Raw genomic sequence first — 21,265 nt, 5'->3', positions numbered from 1 at the left:
TTTTCTTTTTTTAAAGATTTTATTTATTTATTTATTTATTTGAGAGAGAGAGAGAGAGAGAGAGAAAGCACATGCATAAGCAGGGGCAGAGGGAGAGGAAGAAGCAGACTCCCTGCAGAGCAGGGAGCTCAATGTGGGACTCAATCCCGGGACCCCAGGACCATGACCTGAGCCGAAGGCAGCTGCCTAACTGAGCCACCCAGGTGCCCCAAGAGGCCTTTTCTGAATCCAACAGCGTACTATAGATGTGGTTCTGTTGCCTGATTCCATGGTGAAGTCATGATTTCAGAGCAGCACCTTCCTTTGAAAGAACATTATTAAGGGAAAATATATTAATTAAGAATATTGAGAAATATTCAATCTCTTGAAGCTACTAATTGAATGAAATGGGACTGCTTTAAATGAGCTTCTCTGTACTGAGCAAGCACCATCGTTCACCCTGGAGCGACGGCTTGAACCAACACAAGATCGTAAGACTCAGTGGAACAAATTGCTTCTAGAAAGGACAAGGTGATAAAAAAACAAGTAACATTGTAGGGAAAAAACACTAACTTTTAAAGTCCAAAAGCTACCACATAATCAATCAAAGCCATTCAAGAAAACAATGTAAAATAAGAAAGCATAAAGGAAGTGAGCTAAAATAACCAAGACACTACCTAGAAGTATACTAACATGTACAGTTATTCTCGTTACTTCTACATAGAAAATGTGAGAAATAGAACTAAAGATGACACTAGTGATCAGTGGATGGATATTATGATGGTAGCTATTTTTGTCTTCTTTTGTCCTCTGCTATTTTTAAACATGTTTAGTGCAAAATTAGACGTACCTCCCAGTGTGAAACTGATTTGCCTATCAACTGTCTCAGACCCATGACCATCAACCAATATCTGATATTAGTCTGGGGAATAAGCTTTTAAAGGAATAGTCAAATGAAAGAGAAGGTCTGACAATTATTATTTTGGCAGACAAAAAAAGAATAGCAATTCCTTTTCTTTAAGTTCTTTCAATTTTTGCTACCCTGATATGTTACTACAGAACATTTTTTTACTACAGTCAAGATCATTATAACTGGAGGGAATTCTAAAAATCAACTACTACAACCTACTATTTTATGTCCTGCAAAGATCAAAGGTCAGTGGTACCCAAAGTCACGCTTAGTGGCAGAAGTAGGTCTTGAACCCAGATCTCTTGGTGGCCAGTCTAACTCTATTTATCCAAAAAAACCAAAGGTTAGGGATTTACTTACAATGTATTCAGATGCAAAATAAATGTCTATTTCCCACAGCTGCTCTGCGATTCCTCACAAGTCCCCACTGCACTAAAGTAGAAGGAAGTAACTTTAGTCTCAGCCATTGAAGCAAATCCATTCAATGATTTAAATAACTTAGGTATATTCAGATTTCCTCCTGCTTCCTGTCTCTGCTCCAATGTGGCATCCAAGTGTGTGTGAGCAGGAAGTGAAGGAAGTGTGTGACTTCAGAGTGAAGGAAGAGGGAAGTCTTGAATCCATGTTCACATTCACTCTTTTCTCTCTTCTAACTTTGGCCTCAGTGGCATCTCCTTGTCTGCCTGGTCACTAGCGTCCACTGCTGAAGGCTGTGGCTGGTGACATCATGGTGTATTCTCCCCTTGCCTCAGAAAAAGTCTGGCAGTACTGCCTGTCAAATCAGTGCCTCCTCGCTGAGATCTTACAACTTCTCCCAACCTGTGTAAGCTACGCCCGGCTGTAGGGACACATTGTTCTGACAGCAGCAGCTCCCCAGCAAGTGCCCTCAGCATCCTTCTGCAAGATGTGCTGGGACATCCATTACCTTCCATGCCACATGAGACACTGAGATGCTAGGAAACAGAATTCAGTCTTTCTCCCTGCCCACCATGCTGTGGAGGCTCACTGTTCACATGGGAAGAAGTCAAAAGTATGTCTTGTGGGGTGGTCTTCTCTGCTTCCGGCTCTCCCTCCACCTACCTACCATGCCTCCCATCTTCCCTTTCAGGAACTTCAGCCAGAAGAGAAAGGGGGGTCATGCTTCACACTGATTTTTCTGCCTTCTTCCTACAACCTACCATGGCCAAAAGGGGATGGACAGTCCTCTTTCCATGGGGACCATACTTTATCCTTCCCAAAGTGGGGTTCACTCTTCACCTTTCTCTAGAGCCATAAATGTGAGGGGCTATGCAGAACATGATTTATGGAAGAGAAAGATGAAAGACACATTCACCTAAGAGTGCTAAAATATTCTCTCATAGTCATGATCCCAGAGCCACAAAATGGATATTCAAATGCCTCATTGAAGGACCAGTCATCTGATTCTGGCCCACACACAGAATAATGACCAATAACTTGTAGGCTGACCACCCAAAGTACAGGGCTCACATCCTCTGTGGGAATGATGGAAAGAGAGACTAGAAGAGCCAGGAGGGCACCAAAGAACCAGCATGCTTAGGACTGCGGGACCAGATGCAGAGAATATAGGTCATTTCCGGAGGCTGGGGAGCAGAAGGCCAGGCGCCCGTGATGAAAAGCTCTAAAACCCCTTCATGACACAGCAAATCAAAACATCTTGGTTATTTTGCTGTCTGTCACGACTGACATGTTTGTCTCTTACATCATTTTATCCAGAAGCCAGAGAGCAAAACAATCTGACTTATGGGAAATCGTGAGGGTTAGAGTTGACATCTGCACAGCATGCTACATTCCCTGGAAGAAATGTGCCACATTAAGTGAATTAATATTTCTCCTTTGAAGTTCTCGCTCACATTCATCCCTTCCTAGATGGGAAACATAATCTCTCATCATTTTCACAGCCTCGAAACCCTGCGAAGAAATATACCAAAGCTTCTCTCTATGAACTTTCCCCCTCACACACACGAGAAAATGCTTATTGCAGGAAGGAAGAAGCGTCGCCATAGGATCAGAAAAGTGCAAAATCAGAAGATGGGAACTACAAAGCTGTCCAAATTGGGTTCAAAGAAAAGAGAAAATAAAAAGGCACATATGGAAGGCTTCTCACCCAAGAATACAAGAATTACCAACAAAATCTACCTAGAGATGGTTTTAGAAGGTTGAGGTTGTCGGATGAGATAGGAGTGGGAAGAGGACTCAGGGAAAAGCAAAGGAGAGTCGGCTAAGTTCAGGAAGGGGAAACCAAGAAATTGGTGGGCATTTAGAAATGGGATCCACAGCCAGGCGGGGGGCAGCCAACCTGACTGACACCCCGTTATGCATTTGTCTGCAGAAGAGTATTCCAGCCTCCTGCTCCCTGAAAACGGTTTAAAATATAATTAGAATACACACCTCTCTCTCTGCAGATCTTGTCACAGCTGCAATGTTACCTATCTTTATTATTTTTTTATTACCATCCTCTCCCCGACCAAACCACAAATCCCCAGAGAGAGGACTTTACCTGGGTTTTTTCACTACGGTGTCCCTGGTGGGTGGCCTTGGATTGGTGCTCTGTGGCAAGTGATGTGTGCAGGTCAGACTTATGGCTAGGCAGGGGCCATCGGGATGGGACTGGAAGCACCCAGAGGATGCTATCCAAGTGTCTCCCCCACTCTCCTTCAACAGGTCCCAAGTCAGAACTTTGCTGCTTTGAAGGAAGTCAGTCTTCCAAGACACACTAGTAAAACGCAACACGCTTTAGGTAGGGAGTTAACACCTTACCAGATGTTTAGATGGCAGATAACTGAGGGAAGAACCCTCCAGAAATGCACCCACAGAATGAGGAGGTGCAGAAAGGTGCCAAGGGCAAGCTGGAGAATGAGAGAGCATGCCACCGCCTGACCTCCTTGAGCTTCCAGAGATTTCTGTTAAACACGTGTCTTCATTTCCCCCACAAAGACGTCTAACGATTATGTTCCCTATAAAACACCACATTCCCTTCTCACCCTTCCTACTAGCCTATATTGTATTCCCTGGGAGCCATGTGTTTTATGCCTCCACAGAGACACAGAAGATTAAAAAAGAATCAGCGCAGATTACAAAATGAAGACTCAAAGGTTGCAGAATGATTTGTATTCTCTCCATAATCATTTTCCATCTTTCATCTTATCAGGACTCATAAATTACACACACTCCATTTAAGAACACAGTGAGCCCAAAATCTCTATTATTTTCAGCATGATTGCAAACAGCTAAGCCAATCACATAAACAACTAAGTGGGGATGCAGCTAACATTTCGTCCTCACCTCGAGCAGTATTTCGCAGAACTCTGCCCTACAGAGGGCCAGGTTTTCCGGAGGGAGACACCCCCTTCCATCCCCCCGGCCCTGGGAGTGGGGAGACGAAAAGCAGGCAGGCAGGGAGAGAAGAGGGTCTGGCTGCCCCTCCTGCCAGCCTTAACGGCCCCACTTAGTGCTCTTTCTATAGGGCTTCCCCTCATCACGCCACTGAAGAACCTTTTCCACGGCTTTAAGAAATCTGCAGACCCCTGATCCAGGCGCTCAAAACAGCTGTGTCTTTTCTTCCAGAAAGAGTATGCTACACAGCCTGAAAAAGGAAATGTGTGTAACAGCATAATATTAAAATAATACATCAAGAAAATGTTTCTCCTAAGGGTCTTTCCATGTCACTCAACTGTTTAAGCTTTAGGGATTCCCCAACCTACAAAGAGTCCCCATTCCAGTTTAGTTTATAAGGCAGGGCTTTGGAACCCCAGGCTCACTTTCCTACAGGAAGAGGATATTATGCTGGTCCCCAGGCTTGCAGGAATGACAGCCTGATGCCCCACAGGTGAAGCCTAATGTTACTAACGTCACTAGGAGTAGAGGTTTGCTTTTGCTCCTTGTAGAGTGGGCTACTGTGGGCCAGTGGGGGTGCCAAACCACTATTTACTATTTCTTTGCAGCCGTCCATCCCGTGATACATGATAAAGAGTGAGTGACAATGGAAGTGCTTCCCCCTCTTCCCACTCACCCCCACCCACCTAGCTCAACTGCCACTGCCAGGTGCCAAGGCAGTCCCTGTCCCACTGCAGCTGGTGGCTGGCCAAGTGGGCGGGCACCTGTTGTTTGTAGGCGGGAGAATGCCTGGAAACCACTGCCTAACACCAGCTGGAAAAAACTAACTCATGGTTTGCTTGTTTATTTTCCAAAATTTCTCACCATTTTATTATGACAATCTGGCACCTAATATAAATCCCAAAAAAGCTTGAGAGGGTTTAACCCTTAGGGGGAAAAAAATTCTGGCAGTGTTTACAACCCTCTCGAAACAGGAAAAAAAAAAAAAAGATAAAGGAAGAAAAAAGAGAACTTAACAATGCATATCTATAAATAACTTTTTAGGTCAAACCACAATTTAGTTTTTGTTTTTCCTTCTTTTTGGCTCATTTGATAAGCTAATGAACTGAAAGAAAAGAACTAGTGTTAACCAAACAATGATAAAAGAGGATTTCAGAGTCTCCAAACTTAGGAGCAGATTTGACTCACTTAGTATCGTGAATAATTACAAACAAGGAAATAAAATGTTAATAGTCCATTTTCCATCAAAACTTTAGGGATGTTCAGATTTCTTGATGTCAAAACACTCTGCCACAGGATCAGGTTATTTAAAATGCTAAAATTAAATCAACTGCCATCAATGAATATTACCATTTGGGTAGACACTTCTCCACGCCTTTGCAAAAGCAGAAATGCTCTTACAGAAGTGTTTTCATCTGTCACCCAGAAAAATACCACTGCTAATAATGAGAGGAGGAGGAGGAGGAGGAGAAGGAATTCTTCCTATGAGTGACTTCTGTACTTTATGCAAAATTCTACCTTTGCATACGCTGCACTATCACCTTGCGCTACAACTATTTCTTTATGGATCTCCTTTTTCGGTTGCCTTCTGAATAAAAGGACCAGCGCACTGGTTAAGAGTGTGGGTAATGGGGCTTCACAGACGTAGGTTCTATTCCAAGTTCAGTTCCTTACTAAGTTGGCAAGGACAAGTTATCTAAAGTCTCTAAAGGCTGAGTGCTTCAACTATATAGGGATAACACGAGTGCCTGGGTGGCTCAGTCGGTTAAGCATCTGACCTTGGCTCAGGTCGTGATCTCAGGATCATGGGATCGAGCCCCTGTTGGGCTTCCTGCTCAGTGGGGAGCCTGCTTCTCCCTCTCCCACTCCCCTGCCCAACTCATGCTCTTACCCTCTCTCTCTCTATCTCTCTCAAATAAATAAATAAATAAATAAAATCTTTTAAAAATAAAATACATAAAATAGGGATAATAATAATAAATATGTGCCTCACAGGGCTCTTTGAGATTATATGGGACAATATATGTAAAATTCTGTGCCCAGAATATAGCAACATTGATGATGATGACACCTTCATGTCCCCAGTGAACATGAACCCCAGCACAGTTCATTGTAATAGCACATGTTCAGCATATGTTTCTTGGATTGAGTTGAAATTCCCCAAACTATCTGTCTGAAGAAGTCCTGTATGTCTTTCTAGAGATGACACTGGAACAAAATCTGGGGGAGAATCCGATGCCTTCACCTGACCACTGCTTGGAGACCCCACAGGCCTTTGTGCCATCCTGCATCAGCTCTGTCCTGCCAGCCTACCTGCACCTTCTGAAACTTACAGCTTACAGGCTGCTCTGTGACATAGAATCAAATCAGCCTTTTACAAAACAGGGAGTTCCTTTTCTTTTTGCATTTCCAGAGTCAGGCACGCAGGAGGAAAACAGTAAATGCTTGTTCCTGGGCCTAGCTCAAGCCACCTGTCACCATTAATTGAACCCAAAGGGAGCAGTATGCCTTCCAAGGAAGGAGACAAGTGTTTAAATCCAATCCTTTCTCAACCTTCAAGACTCCACTCAAATCTACCTCTAGTAGGAACCACCAACCAGTCCAACCCACAATCATCCCTCCCTTTTGGAATCTTTATTGTACATCAAAGATCGCCTTCTGGGCATTTGGGGGGGAAAAGGTTATCTTAGTCCTGTTTCCTCACACACCCTGTGAGCTCGGGGAAGGGAAGATTAACTAATTATGAATTCTTTTTGCACAGAACAAGGACATGTAATAGGCAGGAAACAAATATTTGATTGCTTGATTTAGTTCTGTTTTCCAATGTGCTCGAAGTACTTCTCCAGAATTATCTAATTAATCCTAACTTGATGAGAAGAAAGGCATATTGGATCTGCACAGACTGGAGCCAAGTCCTGGCACCGTCCACGGTGTGAATGAGCAGGGGTGTTCTTGCCGGCTCTGCAACACTGCCTCTCCTTGGCCAGCACTCAATTTTTTGAACTAATGGCTTAGCACACAAGAATTAGCATTTTACAAAACCAAAAACTAACTGCCAACCAAGTCTTCATGGTGTTGTTAACCGACAGCAAACTCTACTTTGAGTTCCACTTCCTTCAACTAAATGGATTGGGAAGTGGTCCCAAGACCCCCAGAAAGAGGTTGGGGGGAACCACAATGTCCCCTGTGAACACATAATCTTGCAAAGGAATAATTAGATCCACTACAACTGAGAGCTAACGGCTCTCATTTAGAATAGCCCACAACTGGCGTTTTCAAAGCCTATTAGCCAGGTTCCTCTTCCCTTTGTAGAGTCTGCAATTCTCCTTTATTCATAGCAAGGATTTTCAGGGACCCTAATAAAAATGAGAAGCCTTCATAGTCCTATAATCTGTTCATTTTTCAAAATGCTTTCACGCCTCACCACCTATTTGATACCTACAGCCACCCAAGACAGGTAGACCAGATAACACACACGGTCTCACTTTCCAGAAGCACAAAGAATCAGAGTGGCTGCCCCCAGGACCCAACCCATGAGCAGCAGAAGGGGGACCACGACTCAGCCTTCCCTCCCCTCTCCTTGGTGGGGTTTCCTACACAGTTGACCAAAGGGCTGCAATCTAGTTGTTCACCGTCTTCCCACAGTGTGACAGGCAAGATACCCTCTCTGAAAGAGAACACCCTGCGTTTCTTAAGACATGGGGTGTCCCTGCAGAAAATACTGCCATTTAAATCCCTAGTCTTCACCAGTGTGTTTCACCATATTGAAGGCAAGTTTGCATCCAAAATGGTTGAGTGGGAGCCAACTGTGGTGTTCTAATCTTTGTTCATGCTGTCAGTGTGACATATGAAAGAAATATGAATAAAGTGACAGGATGAAAACAAAGCTCGTGGCTGGTGTGAGATACACAGACAGGGTGTGAGCCCCACACGCACTGCAACTGGGTCAAGTTAACACTTCTTCTCTCCCCTACATATGCGGTGTGGAAAAGCTATTTATAAAATGTTTTTAAATATTTAGGACCAAATAAATCAATATTGTTGGGAAACACTTACTCTGACCAGAACTCATTTAGTTGCCCTAGTCCCATGTGAATAACAGAACCAGGAATGTCAGGACGATCCGAGCCCAGGAATTCAACAGATGTGCCGCGCTTTCTCCTGGGAGGCCCTCCCGGGTCTGCCTTTGGTCTCCGGCCGGGGACCGGGCAGAAACAGAACAATGGTTGAATCTCAGAAGGGTGGCCTCGTGGCTACTAGTTAGGGCTGATGGAACAAAAACAGGAGCGCAAGAAGTTACCTGGCTCTGCAATTCACTTTGCTGCTTCAGGCGAAGGTTTTCAGGTGTATCCGCCACGGTAGTGAAGGACTGCTTGGGGTAGTGTCTGTGGAGAAATGTTTTAAAAGAACATAATTAAAATATTATGTTGTTAAGCGATGATTTAGCACCAGTTGCTTTATCCTTCCCTCCCATCACGCTGCAAAGAGGTGTCTCTCCACATGGCTGGACCCCTCTCTGGATCATTACTGTGGGTCCCCTCCACTCCTCCATTCTCAGGACCCTCTGTCACCCGTCACCCCACTACCTCCCCAAATTTCAACCTCAGCTTCTCTAGTCACTGCCTGCCATCAGCACCCAAGCATGCTCAAGGCTCTCCTAACCTTTACTACCTCTCCCTCCGACCACACACTATTCTAGCCCGTGGAGCTGGATTCTCTTCTCTCCTTTGAAGAGGCCTAAACTCACTGCCTCTGCTCATCTCCTCTCCAGCTCTCTCCTCAACACTGTGCATGCTGGCTTCTAGTTCCTGCTTCCAGAAGTTTCTCTGGGCAAGCTGTAATAACTCCCTGTGGACACATGCAACAGACATCTTTTTGTCTTCCTCTGCTGGACTGTGCTCCATCCGGAAATGTCCTCTCTCTCGGTCTCTACGTCACCGCACATTCTTGGCCTGGCTGCCCCTTCTCTGTCTCCTGTGGATTCCTCTCTGTCTGTCCACCCCTGTCCAGGGTTCTAACACAGCTTCTTCTCTTCTCACTCTACATCAGGGAGCTGTGGGTAATCTCTGCATACATGCTGACTACTCACAAATCTAGCCCAGCAGGCTCTCCTGGACCCGAGATCCACTGGCATTTCCACTTGTGTATGTTCCACACCCACCATAAACTCAACCAGTCTGAAACTCAACTGTCCAATACCCCACCCCATCCCCGAGACAAGGTCCTCCCTCTTATTCACTCTTGCATTTATTCGTGCCCATTGCCCAAGCCAGAAACCAGGTGATAATCATCCCTCCTCACACATTCAATCAATCAATCACCAAGTCTATTGATTTTATCTCCTAAACACACCACGGATATATTTACATTTCCCTCTCCACTGCATTTTTCATGATAGGCCACATTTTCCTTTCAGGTAACTGTAACCCTTGCCAGTTTTTCCCTTCCAAGCCAAACTGCCAAAACAAGCATTTTAAAATACCAATCTGATTACATTACTCCTCTGAGTACAACTGTTCAATGTCTTCCCAGTGATCAGAGAACAAAGTCCAGGTCTCTTTGCCCCTAAATCACCCTCTACAGTTGTCCTGCTCACTCGCCATACTCCACCCATGGAGCTCACCCTTGTCCCTCTCACCTCTTCCCCCACGGCCCCTCTCCTGGCCCAGAACACTCACCCCTCCGCACACCCCACTTCTCTGGCTGACTCCTCTTCATCAGCCAGTCCTTGCCTTGGATGTCACTTTCTCCAGGAAGCCCTCCCTGGTGGGCCCTAGAAGGTACTTTCCTTCCTGCTGTAATTCTTAAATTCATCTGCGTGCTCCTACTGACATGTCCTGTCTCGAAGAACAAGGAAAGTTCTGTGTCAGCGAGAGCTGGCCATCTTGTCACTGACCACCTACCAGAGTCTGGTTCATCATATGACTTCAGTAATATGTGCAAATATTTGTGGAAGGAAGAAAGGTAGGAGAGAGAGGGAGATTAGAGTGAGCCATGTGTGGGCACCTCGTTGGCTCAGTGGGTTAAGCATCTGCCTTCGACTCAGGTCATGATCCCAGGGTCCTGGGATTGAGTCCCACATCGGGCTTCCTGCTCAGCAGGGAGTCTGGTTCTCCCTTTCCCTCTGCCCCTCCATCCACTCATGCTCTCTGTCTCACTCTCTCTCAAATAAATAAATATTAAAAAAAAAAAAAAAGAAAGAAAGAAAAAGAGTGAGCCATGTGACCACAGCCCATGGTCAAGCACAGTAAAGCTTTACCATGCTGTGTGATAGATGGTCACACACATGCAAACACACAGGCCCTCCTCGTGACCAAGTGAGGGCATCTGCTCCTTCTGTGTGAGGAAGGGTACAAACACTGGCTCATGGTTGCCTCTTCCCCACGCTCAGCTGACACAGGACGGGTATCCCCACCTGCTGGGACTCTGTCACCGCGCTCAGAGCTGTCCCTCAAAGAGCTCCCTCTCATTGGTGACGTCCATCCTGTGTCTCTTACTATGGTTTCTCAAAAGTCGCCTCCGCCTCACTCTCCTTGTAGACACTTCTTTCAAGCCTCCCGTTCCTGGCTTCCCCTGAGAAGGCTGAGGGAGCCATCTCTGGTCAGTGCCAATAAACTCTGCGTGTCCTTCCAACAGTTACCCCAACACTTAGGAAATCAGGATTAAAGATACTTAGTAGTCCAGTGGAGTCGGACTCACAACAGGAAATGCGCATCATTGCCTCATTTTCCCAGCATTCTTCAGGAACTAAACATCCCATATAAGTAAAGACTCCATTTAACTGAGCTCAAAACCCCACCACTGCTGAACACATTTGAACTATTTTAATCAATATCCCTCGAAAACCTTTGCATAATTATCCTGCCTTCCTAGAGCATCTACAACGCTAATTTAAATTTTGTCATCATTCCTTACCATCAGCTTCATAGATATTAACAGATCACGATGTAAAGCAGGAGTAGTGCTACTTTGAAAGTGGTAATTAAAATCCACTCTCAGGAAGTTTAGCCCATTGAGACCCTGCGGTACCACAGGCTAACCCCGTTGGGGGCCAGACATTGGGGGATAACCTGATCTTGCTTATTTCTGGTTAATTAAAAAGTAAATAGAATTTTTTAAGTAGACATGATTTTAAAACTAAGCAGAATTTTAAATTAAACAGCATCCTGAGATGGCAAAGTGAACGTGGGTGGCGTAGGTACCATCTGTAATGGCTTCTCTATTGGCAAGAGAAGTTCATCCATGCCAGGCAAAAATCATTTTTATTTGGATACTGACGAAACTTCACTTGCCCATACCACCCATACTGCCCATCCTTAAGTATCATTTCCTGAAAAATCATCTAAGTCTTCTCTTCATTTGATTTGACCGTGAGACGAGGTGACAGCTCTGAACTTAAATAGTACATGTGTAGAAACAAAACACCACTTTTCTAAGTCTGCTTCTGGTACACCACGCTGAGTTCTCAGGGGTCAAGGGCTGCACTAGAAGACAAGGAAACAAAATGAAAAGCTTCTGGTGCTTTGGTTTTTTTAGAAGACGAGCTGGTGGCCACAGAAGCGAACCTAACAGGCCTCACAATTTTATGAAGGACTAGAAACACAGCAATACTTTGCACTTTTCCAACCCTGAAATGTAATGATTCTGTAAGGGTAGGTTCATTTATACATCCCGTAACTTTGAATAAAGATGCATAATGGGGCACCTGGGTGGCTCAGTGGGTTAAAGCCTCTGCCTTCAGCTCAGGTCATAATCCCAGCGTCCTGGGATAGAGCCCCACATCAGGCTCTCTGCTCCATGCAGAGCCTGCTTACTCCTCTCTCTCTGCCTGCCTCTCTGCCTACTTGTGATCTCTGTCTGTCAAATAAATAAAATCTTTTAAAAAAAAAATTCTCTTTCTCCCTCTCCCTCTTCCTCTGCCCCTCCCCCACTCCCTCTCTAAATATATAAATACAAATTAAAAAAAAATAAAATAAAGATGCCTAATGGGAAGAAATTATCTAAAATTTTGACCTAGGAGAAAAATTTAATATTAATAACCAAATATTTAATATTAATAACCAAAATAATAAGTGCTGGGAGAAAGGAGGAGTTTATATCTGAAACTACTAGGGATCATGAGTAATATAATGGATTTCTCAACACCGTGTCTATGTAGTCACATCCATCTACAGTAATCCAATAATATTCTGCTCTGAAGTCATCATCGCAACTCTTCCCCACCCACCACCACACTTACAGAAGAAGAAAAAAAAAAAAAAACAGATGTGGAAATAGACTAAGGGCACAGTGGTCCCTCACCGGATCATAGGTACAGAGAAGCAAAGCATCTGCAAATTAACGGATGGTACCATACAGTTAATCCTAGCTCTTTCTAAATACTGTATTTAAATGGTGATAGAAAGTCTTTGGAAAATAAATGCCTTGAATAGAAATCTTAATGAAGGTAGATTTCTTCACCAGGCCTACAGGAGGTGTGTTTTCTCCTTGTCCATATTAGGGATCAGAATTTAAGACAGAAGGCATTAAGGCACAAGAAACGGATGTTCAAAGAGACCCAAAAAAAAGTTTTTAAAAAAATATAATAATAATAATACAAAAGAAAAGGTGGATGAATTGGTACATTAACACATTTCCTGGAAATGTGGCATATCATACACTGGGAGCTGGTCAAAAGATCTGGGAGAATACTGTGGGATGTTGAAGCATCATAAATAGACGTCTCTTAGCTGAAGTACACAAGAATTGGCTGAAATGTGTGTATCAAACCAGGCTGCCAGCTGCAATAAACCCAGATTCCCGTGAAATGCTATAATCAGAATAAAAAGAGAAAGAATCAGGAGAATAACAGAAGACAACATCTGAAACAGCAAAGTTAGGTTACAGAAAGGAGACTCCCAATTTTTTTTTTAACCTCTGTGAGATTTCGCTGATTTGAATAGAGGGAGAGTGATATGCAAACCACTGAGCCGGTCAGGCTGAGAAATGCAGTGTAAGCAAATTGCAACCTCCACGGACATGGTTATGAGAAGAAACATGCTCAAGAATGTGAGCATCCAGGACCTCACTTTTTATCCAGAGCCCAGTGGCCCTGAAACCAAATTTCCCAGGTTTGGACCTGGGTCTTCCACCTTCTAGCTGTGTGCCTTTGGGCAGCTTTCATAACCTCTCTGGGCTCAATGTCTTCATCAGCAAAATCACTATAATGATTGCACCTCTTAGGCTTATTCCAAAATTAACACCTGTAAAGCCTTTCAAATAATGTTTGGCTCATAATAAGAATTTAATAAAATATCTATTATTGATAATAATAATATCATTATTACCATTACTACCAGTAGTAGTACTTTCTCTTTGCTCTGCACTGCAAACAGACTTAACCTCGGCGCCTCCTTACATCATCTATATAAGGAGGAAAAAAGTCAGCAGGTTGTTGCCAGAACCACGTAAAAGAACTTTATAAATGGAAAAATACTATAAATGTGAGATATTTAATAAGCCAACTAGATGTATGAAGGTAAGGTCTTTATGAATTTATTTATCGTAAGTCGTGTGTTAGCTTGGTTCTTGCACAGGACATCTGGTAACAGGCATGGTCTGGAGACATTTTTGATCACCTGTGGTTTCGGGCAGGTGGTGGGGTGGGCAGCTGGGGGCAGAGGCGAGGGATGCTGCTGAACATCCCATAATGCACAGAACAGCCCCCGCCCCCACCCCCATGGAGACTTATCCTGTCCAAAACTGCCAATACTGCTAAGGTTGAGAAACCCTAAATAATAGATATAAACCTCAAGCATTATAGAAGTCTACAAATATTAAAACTGCCAGCTCTTTCGAACCAATCGCCACTCTGTTTTCATTCCCGTCTGCCCCGCAAAGTCAAACACCTCCCCGCCTCCCCCGAGTCCTCTGCCACACTGCCGGTCAATTACTCCTGTCTGAGCCTTCTCCCTCATGAGCACTTAATCCTTCCCTCTGTAGCTTTTTGTTTACTTGACCATGTTAAAGTTCCACTCAAACTAGAAAATGTGAGAGCAGAACTCAGGTGTCAGAAGAGTCTGTTATTACATCATCGTTTCCTTACGGGTCTCGCACAGAAGAGAGTGAACACAGCAGGCCTGCATGCTGTACTTGAAAGGCCAGCTTACATGGTGGGCCCTCAGCCCATTTCTAAGAACTTGGACTTGGGGAGGGTTCCCACCACCATTAACTGATAAGACTGTGTCCAAGCTGTTTGTACAAACAATAGGGTTTACCCTGAACACTTGCTTTCCCTCTGGGAGTCTGGAATTTGGGGACCTGCCAGACATAAGGTGCCTCTACGAAGAGCGCCCAGTGAAAACCCTGGGAACTGAGTCTCTAACGAGCTTTGTTGGTTGGCAATACTTGACACATGTTGTCACGAACTGTTGCTGGGGGAATTAAGTGCATCCTGTGAGACTCTACTGGGGGAAGACCCTAGAAGCTTGTCTGCTGTCCTCTGGACCTGGCACCATGTGCCTTTTCCCTTTGCTGATTTTGCTTTGTGTATTTTCCCTGTAATAAATCACAGCCATGAATACAACTCTATGCTGAGTCCTAAGAAACCTTCTAGAGAATCATCAAACCTGGGGGTCTTGGAGATTGCCAACATAGGACCCTTTGTTCCTAACAACACATCGTTCATGAAAGAAAAAGTGTACCAACATTTTTAATATACTATCTACTTCAAGAAAAAGCAAGTTCAACTCTTAAGAACTTTTAAAAGGTAAAAGTTCTGACCTCACATTATTAACCTGGCTTTTCAGCCCTGACTTTCGGAATTAGGTCAGGGCCCAATGACTTTACTTTTTGCACCATCTTTACATGCTCTGGTCTTAACCAAAGAAGTAATGTCATCCAAGGGCCAAGATCATAACTGATATTGTATGGTGGGGAAATGATAGAAGGTTTCAACGTAACTTTGAGTATTTCTCCCAGATCTGAACAACTCCATTGTTGCGCATCATTTAAAATTATCTTTAAAGAAAAAAACATTGAAAAATAAATCTGAGAGCAATTACCACCAGCAGATCATCTATGAATTTATTTAGAAAGGATGAGAGAAAATACCTCCAGAACAAGCTAACATGCAAAGAGGAATGGTAAGCAAATCAAATGGTAAGTGTGCAAGCACGCACACATGCATACACGCACACACATTGTGTGGAATGATAACAGTATTATCTGAGGGTGGTTTTTTTTTGTTTGTTTGTTTTTTCCAGGAAAAGCTAACATATTGGATAATCAGACTGAGAAGGTAGTAAAGAATTAGTATTCTAAGGTCCTTCTATTCTTCATGAGAAAGGTTAGGTTAAGGTTAAAGGAGAAAGGTTAAATCCTTACTGAATTTTAGACTGTGCTTCAGCAAATGTGGTAATATTTTAAGGGTGACCACAGAAAATGGAAAATACTATGTGAAGTCAAGTCCTATTGAAGGGGAAAATCAAATTTTTTAAAAATACCAAAATGCTGGGATGCCTGGGTGGCTCAGTGGGTTAAAGCCTCTGCCTTCAGCTCGGGTCATGATCTCAGGGTCCTGGGATTGAGTCCCACATTGGGCTCTCTGCTCAGCGGGGAGCCTGCTTCCTCCTCTCTCTCTCTCCCTCTCTACTTGTGATCTCTCTCTGTCAAATAAATAAAATCTTTAAAAAAAAAAAAAAGAAAAAAAGAAAGGCATTGGGGAGCTTGGGTGACTGAGTCAGCTGGGCTTCCAGCTCTTGATTTCAGCGCAGGTAATGATCTCAGGTCGTGAGAGCAAGCCCCATGCCAGGCTCCATGCTCAGAGCAAAGTCTGCTTGGGATCATCTCCTTCTCCCCCCAGCCCCCACGCACAAGCTCTCCCTCTCTCCTTCTCTCTCTCAAATAAATTCTTTTTTAGAAATAAATAAAGACATTATTAAGAATAGAAACATTACAAAGTGATAAAGTTTCAATGCACAAAAAAAAGTATCATCCTGAATATAAATGTACCTGATATTAGTCTCACCCAGTCATTTAACATTTGTGTGTGCATATGTGTATTTATAGAGAAAGGGGAAGGGAGCATACATGTACATGTATGCAAAATTGATAGGAGGAAAAACTGACATAACCACCAACATGGGGAAAGATTTCAACACCCCTCTCCCCATTATTTCTAACCAATAAATATATCGAATATGTGGAATATGGAACTCATGACAATAATACTGGTAATGTCTCGGGGCGCCTGGGTGGCTCAGTGGGTTAAGCCTCTGACTCTTGATTTCGACTCAGATCATGATCTCAGGGTCATGGGATCAAGTTCCGCATCGGGCTCCATGCTCAGCAGGGATTCTGCTTGAAATTCTGTGTCCTCTCCCTCCCATCTGGCCCCGCCTCTCGACCATCACCCACCCCAATCACACACATGTGCTCTCTCTTTGTCCCTAAAACAAATAAATAAATCTTTAAAAAATATATATTGGTAATGTCTCCATACAGGGGTGGCATTCAACCCACTTAACAACCATCAGTCAAAAAGGTCTCAGAGCATGCTCGACCACGAGTTACTAGCAGGACTCACCAGTGTGTACTGATGACCGCCGGCCTCCCTCCAAGCACTCCCATGTGCAGGAAAAGCAGGATGCCAACACGCGCCATATGGAAGGAGCAGAATAATAAAAGGAAAGGAAAACTCTCTCTGCTGGGATCCTGATTCTCTACACATGGCCTCCTACTCCCTCTGATAGAGCTTCCCTGGGGATGTGTGCATTTGAGCCCAGATGCAATGAGAAAAGGTAACAGCATGAAACTGGGAGCAGAGAGGCAAGATGAAGAGGGGGAGAGGAAGAGAAGGAGAGAAAGACTGGAGCTCCAACTGGGATCCACCATCACATGCTAAACAAGAGAAACAACTGCTAACCACCCTCAGGAGAAAAAAGCGTTGAGCACAAGGAGCCCGAAGAGCCTCATGTTCTGCCCAGAGAGGCTTCTAACGGCAAAGAATCAACAGGAAGAACCACATGAGGACACACCAGCAGGCCCAGCTCTGAAGATGGGACCAAACCATCTGACTCTTGAAAGGACACGGGGACCCCGGGAAGGGACGCGATGGAGCGGCCTCCGACTGAAGTATGAACGGATGCATTTACATCTGAGTCGTACTGTGTTCTCCCAAAAACTAAAATGTTAACAGATTTGTTTAAGGAAGACCTCCTCCGATGCCTAGAATATCTGAACTGAAGCCAGCACCAGGCTGCCACAGCACGAGGTTGGAAAACGGCAGCATACTTTCCTTTGTAAAGGCTTTTGCTGCCTGAGCACACTTTGCCAGACACACCAGAGAGTTTCCCGGGGCCATTTTCTTTTCGGTCTGAACAGCCAAAGGCCAAGAGCTGGGTTTCTTCACTCCGCTCTCCAATGCAAGCCATGTGCGTTCTCCCATTCCTAGTCTTGGGTCAGATTTCATTCACTGAGAGAATATCTTAAAACTCACAGTCATTGGGTTAGAAAGATTTTGCTGTTAGTTTAAGAGTCATAAAGAAAAATGGCAGATCATATGAGAGAAGGAGACAACCTGGAAGCTCTTCCTTTGAATAAAAGTTCCTACAAAATTTTATAACTATGAATGATGCTCAAAAATAATCCTACTTGGGTTATCTTTTCAGGTGTGTAAAATTGCATAAATAAAAAAATTCTCACAGTGTCTGGGTGCCTCAGTCAGTTAAGCGTCCAACTCTTGGTCTCGGCTCAGGTCGTGATCTATGAGATGGGTCGCAATCTGTGAGATCGAGCCCCACCTTAGGCTCCACACCCCATGGGAGTCTACTTGGATATTTTCTCCCTCTGCCCCTCCCCTGCATGCTTGCTCACTCTCTCTTTCTCTCTCAAATAAATAAATAAATCTTTAAAAAAACACTCCCCCATCAAATGTCTTAAGATTCAGATGATAACATGAATAAATGGACAATTCTATATTGTTTCTACTGAATCAATCAGTAGAATCACCAGTTAATGGGTAGAGGCATTTTAAAATATCTTTTTTACACGTTGGGGTCTATCTGGGCATTTTCTACCTACTACAACTGTTAAGTAAAAATCTGTTAGTTTACCATTAGCACCATTCGACATCAGCCAAAGACATGTTACAGTTTTACTCCTGACATTTTTCAGGATATTTGAGTGTAAATGCATCTTTCACTATCTTGCTGTGTCATTGATGTGACGCCTATTCATGAATTTCCTCCCACAGCCATCATCTCTTTCTTCATTCGACCACTAATCTTCTTCCCCGTAGCACCTCTATAAACAACTCACACATAATGCTGCTGGTTGCAAAACATCAATTTTATGATTAAAAAAAAAAAGACAGTGAATTAGAGCAAGTAAATGGGGAATGCTCTTCAGAAAGGAGGCTTAGGAGCGCCGCTGGTAGATCACATAAAAGCGAAAAATGGATTATGATAATGCTGGCCTCTCACACATTAAATACAAGCCCAGCTGAAAGGAGGTACAGAACACAAACCCCCGGCTCTCCAAAGGGCAGTCGATAACCTGTCTAACAATTTACCAAATTCTCTTTCTGGCTGGAAGGGTCAAAGAACTTGCCACCTTTTGATTTACATCCGCCGCAGGACTCCATTGTAACTTCTACCGTGTATTTACAAAAGAAGGCATTATCAAAGGGATTACATGGCAAACCTGACCTACCACACTGTGAAATGCTTATCAGCTGTTGGGACACATCACCTAGATTTTGAAGAAGGGTGTAAAAGGTGAGAAATTAATACACACACGCATGCACACATGCACATGCGCAGACACACAGAGATGTTGTTTAAGGAAAACAGGAGCTGTTGGAGGACAGTCTGTATTCCCCAGGCTGTTGCTGACACTGACCATGGGACTGTACAAACAGGGAAGTACCTGTGGCTGAACTGCTCTGGGATTTGTGCCAGGGACACCAAACACCACAGGTGATCATGGCCAAGAGGAACACGTGCAGACTTGGGACTCACATATCTAAGATAGTCCTATAGTCCCAAAAATATTTAAAACCACGTTTAAAGGAAAACAATATTAGAAACACAAAACATCACATTATATTCCTTTGCTAAAGATAATAACAAATAGAGCACCTATTTAAATGCTCACTATTGGGTGGCTGGGTGCCTCAGTGGGTTAAGCCTCTGCCTTTGGCTCAGGTCACCATCTCAGGATCCTGGGACTGAGCCCCCCGCATTAGGCTCCCTGCTCAGGGGGGGAGTTTGCTTCTCCCTCTCCCTCTGTGCTCTCTCTCTCAAGTAAAAAAATAAAATCTTAAAAGTAAATAAAAAATAGATAAAATAAATACTCGGTATCAATAAAATAATTATTTAAGGCCTGAAGAAGGGGGAAAATAATAAAACAACCGTATTTTTAAGGAAAAGCCTACATAAAACTAGAAATGTAGTATCGCACCCAGCTGCATATTTTCCATAAAAATGGACTCACAGATGAATGTACGGCCCAAAAACAAGTCAAATAAATTATTCCCATAATTACAAATTATGGGAAACTAATAATGAGTAATTATAAGAAGAACTGACACCATTGTCATAATAGTCTATACACTGCCCATGTGCTACCTCCCATACTCAAGGCAGACACCACTAATCACACTACTCTGTCTGAATGATCCAGAAAAGAGCCAGCTTTCTTCTCAACACAGTACTCCAGATAGCCACCGCCAAACATCCTGGGCCTCCGGCTAGATCTCCTTGCCACCAGTAGCCTCTACTTCTTTGACAATGGGCAGATCTGTTGTTTCCTAATTTTTCAGGCTGTAAAAGTAACATCAAGAAACTAAAATCTATTTAACCATTGGTCTCCAATGTGCAAAGAGAGAAATATTCTTAGAGAGCAGGGGAACTCTTCAACACACTTCAATTTGTTCAGTTCTAAACTGTGTACACTAAATTCATTTAATGTGGTTTTAGGATAGACAGACTGAGGAGAACAAAGGGAATTATATCAAAACGGGCATCTTTCACACCAATATGTGTTGAAGAAAATGAACTCAATGTCAGATACAACATTGTCAACTATGGTGTTACCATCTGTCCCCTCGGCCTCATCCGAACAGCTCCCTGAGCAAGTCACATTCCTTTCCCAGGTACCTCAAGGCACAACCTGAGCATAAAATAGATCAACTTTTCTTGCGGTGTACTTCTTTCTGAAAAAATAAACATATAAATATAAATGAATAGATAAACGAATGAATGAATGAATGAATGAATGTACTTCTTTCTTGCTATTTGATCATATAATTGCACTAAGACCCAACAGGCCACTGTACTTCTACTGTGTTCAGTGCCAAGGATGAAAAGAAAGATGTGCAGCTTTAAATGTTTTCATCACAGATGAATGGCATGGGAAGAAAAGAAGGGCTTTGTGAGAGGTCTGCTGTAAGTTTACCATTTTAAAAGAAACATAATTATTACCTTCAAAGTTATACACGTTAGCTTCAATATACTTGACTCAGATAACTTCAATAGAGTTGGCAGAAATGGCAAACCAAGCACGTCCCACCCAAAGCCCAAGGGGAATATTTTTAAATATATATTTATATATATACACACACACATACACAGAGAGAGAAAGAATGTTAGTTGTTTAAAGAATAAAAGCAACAACAGAGGAAAGATCAAAGACACCTTAGTTATTAGTCGATAGAGAGTGTCAGACTAAAAGGAAAGGGGACTCTGGGAACGTCCCCAGGGTCACCGGGCTGTTGAGAACAGCACTCGGACCAGCTCTTCCAGCCCTTTCCCTTCTCCATTTACTCCCTGTACAGAGTATATTCCACTGGTTCCAGTGGAGAGGTATTTACCCCCATGCAGACGCCTGGGCCCGTCTCTGAAGAAAGAGCGAGATCAGCCTCGGGACAAATCCTGTCTTGAGTCCTGTGATGAGGAGGACAAGCCAGGAGATGACCTGCGACATCCACATCAGACATGGGTTTGGGGGAAGGAGGGGTATTCTAAAGCACCCAAACCACAG

The 21,265-nt window shown here is 43.6% G+C and overlaps 1 protein-coding gene across 2 annotated transcripts in view; it reads right to left on the bottom strand.

Annotated features, from left to right (window-relative positions):
- NEBL (nebulette) overlaps positions 1 to 21,265 on the bottom strand; it is a 355,773-nt gene that overhangs the window by 230,617 nt on the left and 103,891 nt on the right. For both annotated transcript variants that reach the window (XM_032880864.1, XM_032880863.1), the window contains exon 3: positions 8,544 to 8,628. In XM_032880864.1, coding sequence (XP_032736755.1) covers positions 8,544 to 8,628 — 85 coding nt within the window. The remainder of the gene's footprint in view (positions 1 to 8,543; positions 8,629 to 21,265) is intronic.

This window comes from Lontra canadensis, unplaced genomic scaffold (assembly GCF_010015895.1).
Source record: "Lontra canadensis isolate GAN:19392208 unplaced genomic scaffold, GSC_riverotter_1.0 scaffold72, whole genome shotgun sequence".
NCBI classification, from domain to species: Eukaryota; Metazoa; Chordata; class Mammalia; order Carnivora; family Mustelidae; genus Lontra; species Lontra canadensis.
This window is presented reverse-complemented; position numbering and strand designations above follow the sequence as displayed.